A 12,719-nucleotide genomic window follows, 5' to 3' on the forward strand; every position below is an offset into this window, starting at 1 on the left:
TGCCTTTGTGCTGCTCGCCTCTCAGCCAGCCAGGGATGTCTCAGGAAGGGACCACATTTCTGTAGCTCCATTTCTCACTGTCATGTGCCATTTCCACTTCGACACAGAGGAGGACGTAGTCCCAGACCAGCAGGGAGTCCACTTCTGTTATTCACTTATCTGTTTTGCCCCTATGCTCTCTCCTGGGAGGATGTTGCTGGTGTTTCCTTCCACAGCAATGTGCAATCCTGTAAGTATCTGCCTTTCTCCCCTTGTTTTCCAGAGTGGGTCTTTGTGGGCCTGGTGATCCTGGGGGCGTTCCTGTTCTTCCTCCTGGTGGGGATCTGCTGGTGCCAGTGCTGCCCACACAGCTGCTGCTGTTACGTCCGCTGCCCCTGCTGTCCTGAGTCCTGCTGCTGTCCCCGGGCCTGTGAGTGACCCTCTCCAAGCCTGGCACAAAACTTCTGCACGACTTCTGCTCCCTGGCAGAACAGGAGGAGGATCTGCTAATATCGCTTGCTTTGCCCTGAGCAGTTTGCTTGACTAAAGAACTATTTCTTAGGGGGTGAAGCATCTGACCTATTGCTCAATGGTTGAGTGCTCAAAGTTAATTACAAATGTAATTCCCCGAGCCCTCCCTTCCTTGGCAGCTGTGCCTGCTTCTCCAAAGTGTCCTGCTCCCCTTCCAAAGTTGTTTTCTGTCAGTAAATGCTGTGGGTCAGAGCTAAGAGCATCCTGGCAGATTTCTTCCCAGCAAAGCAAAGCAGCTGCCCTCTACAACAGTGCAAAGTCCTTGCAACCCAGCAAGGCTCCTGGTCAGGCTCAGGCAGATCTGTCAAGTTTCATGAGCCTCATCCCTGTTGCTTGAGTCATCGGTTGTTTTTAAAGCTGAACTGCCACTAAATCATGGCAGCGGTAATGCTGGCTGTAACACCCTGAATGTCTTTCAGTTGCTGGGCATCTTGCAGTGCTCATCTGACCTGCCATGTGCATTTTTTAAATTCCCCTCAGCGGCTTTTGAGGCTTAGAGAAATTCAGATTGGTCCTTGTCATGTCATTGGTCCAGTTGTTTCCTGCTGATTTGTCACCATTGTTGGTGATGTGCAGGTTTCGGCCACATGCTGTGTGGGTCTGTGAGAGGCTGGTGTGGTGCTGACTGCTGTTCTTTTTCTTTTTCAGTGTACGTAGCAGGCAAGGCAGCAAAAGCTGGGTACCCTCCTGCAGTCTCTTCCATGCCAGGTCCATACTACATCCCCAGCGTTCCCGTAGCTGGCGTCCCATCTCCTGCTGTGCTGATGGATAAGTCGCACCCCCCTCCCTTAGCCCCAACAGACTCCAGCGGAGGAAGCCAAAATGGTAATTTGCAGTGCCAGGCATAGCATTCAGTCCTCTTACTGGGAGCAGTGCTGGGAAAGGAGGAATGAGTGTCACTTATAGAGTGGTATGAATAGAAAAAAACCACAGAAACTGTGTTTTAGTCTGTCTCTGGCAATGACATTGGCTTAGGGCCACATGGTCCAGCTTTCTAGTCCCATCAACACAGTGTCTGTGTGGGTGCCTGATTAGGTCAGCAGGGAATGGAAGGCCAAGTTCATGCCCGGGACCCCTCTCAGTACTGCTGCAAACCTTTATTTGCGGAGGAGAGAAGGATGAAGATGATTTCAGGGTAGCAGCGGCAGTGACCATTTTCCCCTTAGAGCTGATGCCTTGTGAGCTGCTCTCTCATGGTAAACTGTTCTTCCTGCCCTCTGCAAGGCACTGCTTGCCCTCTGGTAGCAGTTTTTGCTGCAGAATGTTTTACTGTCCCCATGGCATTTTGGGCATGGGGACATGTTGCCTCAGTGTTTCTGGCCAAAAGCATTTGGGGCTGAACCCTCTTCCCTTCTTTAGAGAAGTCAGTAGGTCAGTTTTTTTGTTCAGCCTTTGCATTTGTGAAATGTGAGTGATAAAAGGCTTCTAACTAGAAAGGAGTTGTGGATCAATGTTGTACATAGAGCATCAGTACGATGACTCTGTCTTGGTGAGGGTCACTTCTGCTGCGAAGGAAACTGCCATCAAGGAAAAAGAGGGTAGCTATTTAGCCACAAATTCAAACATGCTGCAGCAGAAGTGACTCACCAATGTAGAGTCACTGTGCTGACACAGTATGTTTGCCATTGATCCAGCCACTTGTCTGATTTCAAAGCGCCATGCTAATTATCAATTGTTAAATTTGCTCATGACAATGTGTTGATAAGACACTTCCAAAAAGACAAGATCAAGCACCATAATCAAATAAAGAACTCTTGGAACAACCCTATGCATCCTTCTGCTGCCCCAGTCAGTATATTATCCTTTTTGAAATTACAGAAAGTATTTTCTTCAACAATCATACTTTTTTTCCCTGCTGAAATCAAACCACAGCTCTGGAATGGAGCATTTTGAAATAGGAAATAAATCAATCACTGTTCCAAAGCAGAACATATCCAATTCATAAAACCTTTGTCAGAAAATGATGAATGACAGCCCAGTGCTTCATCTTTTTCTCCTGTGAAAAATGTCACTGTATGTAGAGCGTGGTGTTGGCCGTGGGAACTCCAGGGATTTTTTAAGAGTCAGATCACAGCCCCAGTCTCATTTCTGTTGTACATTACTAGCAGAGCACAAATGCAGAATGAAAAACTGTGGATGTGTTTGGTAACCAAATGGAACAGCTCTTAGCATCCCATGTTCATTACACAGAAAGATGCATTTATTATGTAATCCAAATCAGCTGGCTGGACTTAATCTCTCAACTCAGGACTTGACAGGAAATACTACGTATTGCAAATAGAAGCATTATTACATAGTTTTAGCTGTTGTGGCAAGACAACGGAGGTTCTTAAGATTATTTTATTTTTAATTAATATTTTTTGCAATAATATGGACAAACCCTTAGTCTGGATCATGTACCTTTTGTTCAAGGTGTTTTGAACTGTGGAGCTAAGGAAGGGTGATACCTCGCACCCTGTTCCTTTTCTCTTAAGGTCCTCTACAATGCCAGAATATCCCCTAATTACAGGCTGTAGAAGAGAAAACATTATGTGGCTCTTCCAAGCTACTTATTTGCTGGTTGGCCAGACGGCAAGCTAAACAAAACAGGTAATGGTTGAGTTTATAATAAAGGCCTTTTCTCAGAAGGAGCACTAATTATGGTCTCTGTCTCTTCTATACAGCCAGTGTAGGTCTAATCTGAAACTCGGCATCTTTGAGACTTCAACCTTTCTGTCAAGTTTATTTAAAAAAAGTGGGATCAGAAGTGCTGGGGGACAGAGACTGGAGGATTCTGTAATCCTTGCTGCCAGGCAAAAAAGGACAGCCTTTGCCCTAGATAATTTCTGTGCTTATAAATGACCCCTGTGAGGTGATCTAGTGAGCAAACTTGGGCATAAGGATATTTAGGAAATTTGTCTAGGGTTACATAAAAGCCTTGTGACGAAGCTTCAGTGAAGCCTAGGAACTCCGTTCGAAACATAGAGCTGAACAGGGAAAAAAAATGACATCGCTTATTTAGAAGAGTGTTGGCAACACATAAGTTGGGATGTATGCTCTATTTTAATGTAGTGGCTACCTAGAGACTCTTGCATAGATAGATTGCCTTAAACCATGCGCACAAGGAAGCTTTTGATCTGAGAGCTGGACTCCAGACCTTTAATATGAAAAGTGTATAAGGATGAGACATAGTTTAGTTCCCAACCACGCTTGTCTGAGAAAAAATAGTAGTGCTGTCCTTTCTGGGGAGGGAAACAGCTTACAGTTTTGGCTGACCTGGTTCCACCCACAGAAGGATATAAAAAGTGTCCACAGTTAAACACAAATTAAACATTAGAAATTTATGAAATGTTAGGGAGAAGAAAATGTGGTCTAACAGGGAAGAATGTTCCCTTCCCTTTGACTTCAGTGAATGGTTCTGGACAAGTGGTTAACGTCTCTGCATCTTCAAGGCCTTATAATTAAGATGTGCCTAAAAATACTTAAACCTTATTAAAGGGTTATGGCAATTTACAGATGAAGAAGGGTGTCAGGAGGAAGCAATAATATCTTTGGTTCTCACACGAAGGAATAATAAAGAGATTTAATAAGTTGAACATTCAATATCATTGCGAGAAGTATTTAATAAATAAATGTAGAGATGAAATACACTTTATCTGTAATGGAAAATACTGTTTATGAGCTTTTCGTGGTCATCTTTGCATATTTAATTCCAAAGTTAATTTCTAGTTGCTTACAGAATTAACCAAGAAATTCATTTTCCTTGTGATACACAACTGCAATAGTAAGTCGAGCATGAAGCTAGCATGAAGCCTAGCTAATTCTCCATCAGTTCCAGGAGTTATAGATGTTGCCCAAATAGATATTTGGCACAGCCTTAGTGTGAGTCGTGGCTCTGGGGAGACAGAGTCTGGAAGCTGCCTGTTCAGGTTCTTCAAAGGTTATTAGCAGATCAGAGTTATTTCCAGCTGATGGTTGTTTGCTGGCCTATGTATAAATGAGGTGGCAGCTTAGCTGAGCTCCTGATAGACACTTTAGAAAAAAGAATAGTGAGAGGCCTCTTTCCTGGCAAGGTACCAGATAGGGGTCAGCCATGATGGTGAGGTGAAGTAGAGAACTTGCCTTGCTGTTGCTTGCGCAGTGCATCAGAAATCATCGCTTCTGAGGCCAGTCAGTCCAGTCCATCTTCATAGCAGCAACCTCACTTCAAGAGATGTGATGGTCTTCCATGTTGGAAGGCAGAGGCAGGGTTCTTTGCGTTCTGTAAATCACTGTGTGCATTTGCAGTCATTGGACATACATTCGTGGGGATAATAAAACACAATGAAGCTCCAAACTGCTGTCAGTTCAGCTATCTGGAGACACGTTTAAAGCAGGACCCCAATAGACCCATACTATGTTCTAACTTCTAATACCTTTCCCAAGTACAGATACAGAAGGTAATACTTCCAGATGTAGTTACTAACCTTGCATGTGCACAGTCAAAACCCAGTAAAGCACTTTCCTCCTGAATCAATTTGCGGGATTATTACAGGAGTCATTCTACCCATTTCTATGGCATGGCTGTTTCTGAGGCTGAGTATGGTTATTTAATAGTGCACAGACACATGCACAGCAATTTAGGACAGAAGGTGCCTAAGAATACCTCTGCCAAGTCCTTGTTCAGCCCACACAGTCCATACTATGCAATGTACTACCAAACCCATATGTTAGTAGCTTGATGTATTGGGGTGTGGGATAAAACAGAAAGAACAGGTTGGCTCAAAACCACTATCCAAGTATTTAAATCCTGCCACAAGAGGAGTGCTCATGCAACACTGCAGTATTCACACAAGGGAACATATTAACCCTGTGCAAGGCAGGCAGGTTCCATTTTGTAGTGCTGAGTGAACTGTCCTCCCAACAGTTCTCGATTGAGGCTGAATTTGAGGGTTGTAGTCCTGTTTTCCACTTAGACCTGTCTTTCTGTCCATCTTGAAATAGTCCCGGGCTGAGACATTTCTTAAATTACCTGCTATAAAAGCCTTATTTTCTTCAAAGCCCTGATAGGTGGAGTTCTCTGCTTGCTGACTGCCTTGAGGTAGTCAGGCTGTTCATAGGGTTAGCAGGTAAGGTGTGCAGGGACCCAGCCTGCCAGAGTTAGAGCTGCTGTGCCTCCGGATGTGTGGGGGCTTCTTTTCTACACATAGGAATGTGGAAGAGCCAAAAAATCTGTCCAGACTTCCCCTTACTTAATGTATGTGTGAGATCTACCTGTTCTGTAAAATACAGCGTGTAAAGAATGCCAGAGCAGGCGGTTTCACAGTTACCCAGTGACCTGATTGCCCCCTGACTGCGTAAATCTCAGAGCAGTGTGATGTGCTTTGTGGGACTTTCTGTGTTTCCTTCTGTATTCTCTGGAGTTTCTCCTACCACATGCTCTTCAACCTGTGCGAGCAGAATTCATAGGGATGGGAGGGTGGAGCGGTCCTGCAGAGTGACAGCTCCCAAATGCTCAGCCACCTGCTCCCCTGCAGACTGGGAGCTTACAGCCCCTGCTGCATAGAGGAAGCATGATTTTCTGGGACTGCTTTTCCCATACCATGACGAATCCTTTCTGTAATGCTGAGGAAGGGGAAATGAGTGCTACTTTTCTCTCTGCCATCCTCTGTGGGAGGTGGAATCACTCTGTGGCAATGACACCACTTGATGCATTTGGTTGTACAGATTGGGCATTTCCAAACCATTTTTGCTGTTACTGCAGACTTTATAAATGATGCAGCTGCTCACTACTTCACATCCCACATTACAGACAAATTTCTTCTGAACCAAGGACTGACTCACTCTGTTTTGGAAGACGCAGCCTACCTGCCTGCAGACGTGAGCTCAACTATAGAAGCAACATTGTCAGAAAGTCTCCTTGGACTTGAATGTGTTTTCCTCTAATGTTTTTCTTTTCTCCCTAGCAGTGCGCAAAGGGTACAGGATCCAGACTGACAAGGAAAGGGACTCCATGAAGGTGCTGTACTATGTCGAGAAAGAACTGGCTCAGTTTGACCCGGCAAGGAGGATGCGAGAACGATGTGAGGAACAACCATGGTTTGATTTTTTTTTTATCACTGACCTGAAAAACACCTGGCAAATTCATAATTAAAAGTTCGCTTGTCTTTGCCTTAGAGTCAGCCTCTAGGTTATGATGTCCAGGATATGTTACTTGGGGCAGATGGAGTCTAGATTTTAGGCATCTACAGGTATGTTCGGATTGTAAAGATCTGCTGCTTACTTAATCATCCTTGATTAGAGCAAACAAGGTGTGGGAGACTCAAATGTTCATGAAAATTGGCCACTTGGATAATTTTGGATCATTAACATCGAAAAAACAAAGTGCATACTCATGCCTTGTGCAGCCTGTGGTGTGGTAATAGTGGGGATATTGTCCTCACAACTTCTATATGTTTTACAGTGTGGTGTCTGTAAATTCCCAGCATGGTGAAATAAGAGAGGGATGATCTTATTGAAAGCGTGTTTTGTGGGCTTCAGTGGCCACAATGTGGTTTGAAGGATGCAGAAGGGTAGTTTGGAGTGGCTGTTGTCCTGCAGAAGCAGCAGGGACTACAAGAAAAATTCAAGAAACCAGAGGATTGTCAGATTTTGTGATGCTGTTCAACATAAGATCAGAGGTGGTGTGCGCATCAGTACTGACAGCTTGGCAGTCAGACAATTGCAGGTTAAGTGGAGGACGGTGGTGAAGAGGGACAGGATGCAAAATCAGAATTGGGCTTCTGTGTGGACCGCCTCACTGTTTTCCGATAGCCTCTTGCAAGCTTAATTTCTCTAAATAAAGGCTGAGGCTGCAGTTAACGGGTGTCAGAATACAAACCCAGGTGAGGATCTTAACATTAGGAGGCAGAGGTGCAGTGGCAGGACTGAGTGTGTGCATGAAGAGGGCTTGTAGTGCTGCTCTTTGTCCTCTAGGTGTTCTGCGTGGGGGACAGCGGCAGGCTGTGGGCTTAGTTCCTCTGGGCAGAGCCCGACTCGCACAGAGCTAACCCTCATTAGGCACTGGTAGAGCCTCATTTAAAACAGAGAGAGATCCATTTAAAACAGCGTGAGATCCTACAAATCAATGAAGGTAAGGGCTTTAGGGAATGACACTACATCAAAGCTCTGTACAGATTAGGCATAACTAACAAATTATATGTACTTCTAAAACAGTCATTGCTGAGCACACTGTCTTCTCCACCCACAAGATTTACTATAAAAAGACCTCTCCAGATTGGTATGTCAGGCCTCCAGATGTCAATGTACTTGACAGGGTAGAGACTGACAGTGATTCAGACAGTCTCTTACTTTTTTCTTAATCTTTTTTTGAGGGGGTTGGTTTTGTTTTAGCTGGGCAAGTCAGGCCAAATCCAGAGCCAGCCTGTCTCACACCAGGAAAAGGGGAGGTGGCACAACTGCTGTGATGATGTTCCACCAAGTGCAGTGCCCACCTTGCGAGGGCGGAGAGCTCACATGTTAACTGAAGCAGGACTGAGGGGGGATTTCTGTGTGAAGGGTGAACTCAGTTATCTGGGACACATGTATCTGATGCCATTTGCGATACCCTTAGAAGATCCCACCTGGCTGCCAGCTACCCATTCAGAAGACCTGTAGGTCTAACAGCAGCTCTGTGTCCAAACTGAGCCCCAGAGTCTTGGGCAGGTTTGGTGAAGGGTTTGGAGAAGGGCCGTGTATTCCATTTTTTATTTTTTTTCTAACAGAGAGCAGCTCAGCTTCTTTCTGAAGAAGCTGCAGCTGGGGTCCAACACAGCCTTCCTGTCCTCTTCTCCCCTCTCACTCATGCTATCAGGTGATGCTTGTCTCATTTCTCTTCTGCAACCTCCCTTGCAGATAACAACACCATATCTGAACTCAGCTCTTTGCATGAGGACGACTTGAACTTCCGTCAGCCCTACCGCCAGGTGCGAAGGAAACCTCTGCCTCCTGCGGGGGACCTGGATGGCGATGCTGAATACTGGGCAGGAGTGATCGGTGGAGGCAGCACGTCAAGATCACAGGCTGTTTCTGATTACAGAGATGAGCGGGACAGTTTCCGGCACAGGTGAGGAGTGCCGTGTTGGAAGGCAGCTATATCTGGCAAAGTAATAAAGAAAGGAAAAGGGAGAGATGGACTGGTAGCTCTTCTCCATTTCCTGCTGCTCTGGTTCTGCTTAGCAGGACAGAGGGATTAGGGAGAAACATGAAATCTGGAGATGTCATTAGATGAGGTCGGAATGAATCCGATTCCCACAGGCCTGCTGAAGCCTACCCAGATGGGCAAAGCTAGGTACAAGCCCCCATTCCAGGTGGGGTGTAAAAGTGAGATCAATAGGAAACCAAGCCACCCTTCCCCAGGTGCTCTCTTGAGATTTGTACCTGAGCCCTCCAGCACTTCCCAGTGCTGGCGTGCTTTATTAGGAGTCGCACCTGGTGCTTTGGTGTGCAAGACCTGTACTCCAGGCCTATAGGACTGGCACTCTGGTGCCTAGAAAAGAGATATTACATCCTTCCCTCACATACCAGCAGCCCGGTCTGCCGAAAGCAATGGCAGGGACTTCCTTCTCTCTGTACTGGGCTATTGCGCCAGCTCGCTCTCTTTAAACCTGCTCCAAAATGCCCTGCTGTGAGCTTCTGTAGCCGGGTTCTCAGGTTTTTCCAGCAGGACATACACCTACAAGCTCTGGGGCCGTGGAGAAGCAAGTCCCGCCCCACATACTGGAGGACGAGGGAGGTGCACTCCGGGGTTAAGCTCAGGTAACATTACACATGTAGAGTCCAAGCTGTCCACATTAAGCTGCCTTTACAGTCAGCAGAGAAGTGGGGATTTTGAGGATGTGATACATGTCTTCCTACAGAAGATGATGAAAACAGGTCAGGATGATTCTTTTTACTAGGGCATGTAGCGATAGGATGAGGGGGAATGGCTTTAAACTGGAAGAGGGCAGGTTCAGATTAAACATTAGGAAGAAGTTTTTCACTTTGAGGGTGGTAAGGCACTGGAACAGGTTGCCCAGAGAGGTTGTTGAGGCCCCATCCCTGGGGGTGTTCAAGGCCAGGCTGGACGTGGCCTTGGGCAACCCGGTCTAGTGAGAGGTGTCCATGCCTATGCTAGGGAGGTTGTAACTCGATGATCTTCAAGGTCCTTTGCAACCTAAACCATTCTATGATTCTGTGATTTTATGATTCATGCCCCAGGGGTGCCTGTTTCCCCCCATTGTCTGTGAAGGCATCTGAGGGAATGAGCGCAGCTGAATCCTGCCCTCTAACACTACCTCTTCCCTCCTCCAGCCAGCAGAGATCCAAGTCCGAGATGTTGTCCCGTAAGAGTTTCTCCGTGGGAGTGCCAGCCGTCTCTATGGATGAGCTGGCAGCCTTTGCGGAGTCCTACAGCCAGCGGACCCGGCGGGCAGACAGCCAGGAAACTCGGCGTTTCGAGCGGTCAGAGTCACACGGTGGCCGCAGTGGAGGGCTGCCCCACCAGGATAGCTCCATGGAGGAGTACTACACCAAGCGTAGCAGAGGGAACCGAGAACCGCTGACGGACTCGGATCGGGGCTGGTCATACAGCCCACCCCGGAGACGGGCCCATGAGGAGAAGCACCTGCCCAGGCTGGTGAGCCGGACGCCTGGAGGGAGCCAGAAATACGATCACTCCTACCTCAGCAGCGTCTTGGAGAGGAAATCTCGGAGCTACGATGAGAGCGGTGACCTCAGTGAAACCCCCTCAAAGATGAGCTCGCAGACCAGCCAGAGAGGAGGGGGAACATACTATGCCTGGTCGCCGCCCTCTACCTACAAAGCCGAGAAGTCACAGCAGCAGCCGCAGCAGCCGCCGCCTCAGCAGGAGGAAGGGGAGGACACCCTGCCCCCATACAGTGAGAGGGAGCTGAGCCGAGGCCCTTCATACAGGGCCAGGGAGCAGGCCTACCTCAACGCCTCGGACAAGAAGAGGAAAAAGGACCCCAAGAAAACAGTGAGGCTGTGTCTGGTGTTCCTGATCCAAATAGGCTGAGCAGGGAGCCACCAGGCAGGGGTTGCTAACCAGAGTTTAGGGGCAAGGGGGCTTTCCAGGAGACTGGAGTTTGAGTGTGGGGAACCCCAGATAAGGGGAGTCACTGTGGGAAGAGGGCGGTCACTGTGGGTGTAGGAGGCCATGAAGGGAAATAGCTCCTACACAGGACTCCGTGTTGGAGGGGAGAGACAGATGTGCCTGGGACTGGGGAGTTAGGGGATGTTTTTGACATCTGTGGCCTGGTAATCTAAGGAAGTGGGAGTTTACTTAGAGTTTAGGAGGGTCATTGTAGGGAAAGGAACTTACCCAGGGCTTACAGAAGTTACAGGGCATTGCTTTGGCTTTGATCCTGGTTAAGGAAGCGTTGAGAGGTTCTGTTCTTCTGGACAGGGACAGGGCTAGTAGCAAGGCATGGTGTAAGAGACCTCAGATCTTCCTGAAAGGGGTGAGGTGACAGACCCCTGTGGGTGCATGCTCATGGGCATGTGTAGGGGCCATGCATGCCAAAGGTATTCCTCACACAGGGTACCAGCAAGTGTAGAACATCCTGCCACAGTCTGGTGAGGGCTGATCAGTGTCTGGTTGTTGGGGAAGGGGAGCTGGCTGAAGCCTGTTCCATGGGGAAGACCTTGTCACTAGAGCAGCTTGGCTGTTAGGCTTGAGCTTAAGTGGCACGTGTAAGAGGGGAAAGGGGTGTCAGCGGACAAGGGTGTTGCTGTTTGGTTCTGTCTCTGTCAAAGCTACGCCTGTCTCTTTGTCTGTTCCATGGGTGTTTTCCTGTTGACATTTCTCTTCTCTCTTTCCTCTCAGAATGATTTCCCAACAAGGATGTCCCTCGTGGTTTGAAGTTGTTGTGGACATGTCATGTTGATGGGCTGGATACCATGAGGTGACTGCGGTGGAAAAGATGCAGAGCAACAAGCAAGACAGGCCTCTGTGGACCTTTGCAGCCACCAGCCATGGACTCTTTGTTTCAATTGTTTGTTTCATCGAGGGAGCAGAGGCTTTTGTAAGAGACAGACTCCCATGAGCAGCACTTGATCTCAGAGGTGCTGGGAGTCTGCCAGGAAAATGAGGCCAGGGCTCTCTTTGGCACCCTGCTTTCCAGTGCCCTCCATTCTGCACTGGAAGGCAGCCACATCCCTTCTATCCCTGCAGCCCTGAACTACAAGCGAGGCTGCCTTTGTGCCTCTTGCCCTGTCTGATATGCAGAGAGAGGCCTGTGTGCATACCTCTTTCTCTCTCTGTCTCTTCAGTTCTCTGTTTGGATTAAATATTGTCTCCACACTTACACTTAGAGCCTTTTCTGTATCATCCCCGTGCTGGGAGGAGGCCTTGTTCCTACAGCTGCGGACTGCCTCCAGCTGATGGGGCCCTAAATCGTCAAAGAAAATCTACATCCTTTCAGACACCATAGAAAAGGACTGATGAGGTGTTACTTTTGCAAGGGCTGAGCAGAGAGAGACAGTTATGGGCTGGTTTGTTCAATATATTTAGTTTTGTTCATTGTGTGATGGAAGTTGCAGGTGAGATTGATATATTGTTTTGAAAGTGGATCAAAGTAGCTTTTATTGTGATGAAAGCATGATGTGTTTTTTCCCCCATCCCCAACTGTGATTTGTTTTGATACAGTTGCATTTTCTTGCAGCTGAGCTGTGACCCTGCAGAGCTTCAAGCAAGAATGTCTACTCCACCATATCATAAGCAGTGCTCTAGGCTTGCTGGTGCTCTGCTTCCAGCACCACCAGACATCTCTGCCTAGTGAGTGGCCTGTTTTAAAGAAGCAAAAAGGGGAAAGGCTGAGAGGGCAGCTGCAGGTCTTCATTCTGTGCTACTGGTATTACTCCTTTCTGGTTATTGTTTCCAGAATTAAAGAGGGCAGTAACAGCAATGGAAAAAGAATTAACATTGTGGATGAACACAAGCTTTGAAAGTCACCTTTTTCACTTACAACCATTTCATTCACTTCAGTTGTGACATGGTTTTAGTGGTTGTTGTCTCAGGAACAGCTGAATGTAGAAGTGAGTGCTTCATGCCATCTGGAAGCCTGACAGTTTGGTTTTCATAGGGCATAATGCAATCATTTCTTTAATTTTTAGCTGCTAAAATCATAATTTGAGGGAAGTTGATGGAAACATTTTAGGGTTCGGCATCTTGATCCTTAGTATGCCTAGAAACAACTTAGTGCCCTACTGTG

At 47.2% G+C, this 12,719-nt stretch overlaps 1 protein-coding gene across 2 annotated transcripts in view; it reads left to right on the top strand.

Moving 5' to 3' along the window:
• Positions 1 to 12,323, top strand: part of ILDR2 (immunoglobulin like domain containing receptor 2) — a gene marked incomplete at its 5' end in the record, with an annotated part of 37,056 nt that extends 24,733 nt beyond the window's left edge. The window contains 6 exons of one of the 2 annotated variants that reach the window (XM_082498371.1): positions 263 to 409; positions 1,159 to 1,335; positions 6,435 to 6,551; positions 8,362 to 8,572; positions 9,799 to 10,483; positions 11,333 to 12,323. In XM_082498371.1, coding sequence (XP_082354497.1) covers positions 263 to 409; positions 1,159 to 1,335; positions 6,435 to 6,551; positions 8,362 to 8,572; positions 9,799 to 10,483; positions 11,333 to 11,368 — 1,373 coding nt within the window. In that variant the 3' untranslated portion in view covers positions 11,369 to 12,323. The remainder of the gene's footprint in view (positions 1 to 262; positions 410 to 1,158; positions 1,336 to 6,434; positions 6,552 to 8,361; positions 8,573 to 9,798; positions 10,484 to 11,332) is intronic. The other variant, XM_082498372.1, reaches the window with a different exon arrangement.
• Between the last annotated feature and the right edge of the window lie 396 nt (positions 12,324 to 12,719).

The sequence above is a fragment of the Vanellus vanellus genome, assembly GCF_965231255.1.
Source record: "Vanellus vanellus genome assembly, chromosome: 1".
Classification (NCBI taxonomy): domain Eukaryota; kingdom Metazoa; phylum Chordata; class Aves; order Charadriiformes; family Charadriidae; genus Vanellus; species Vanellus vanellus.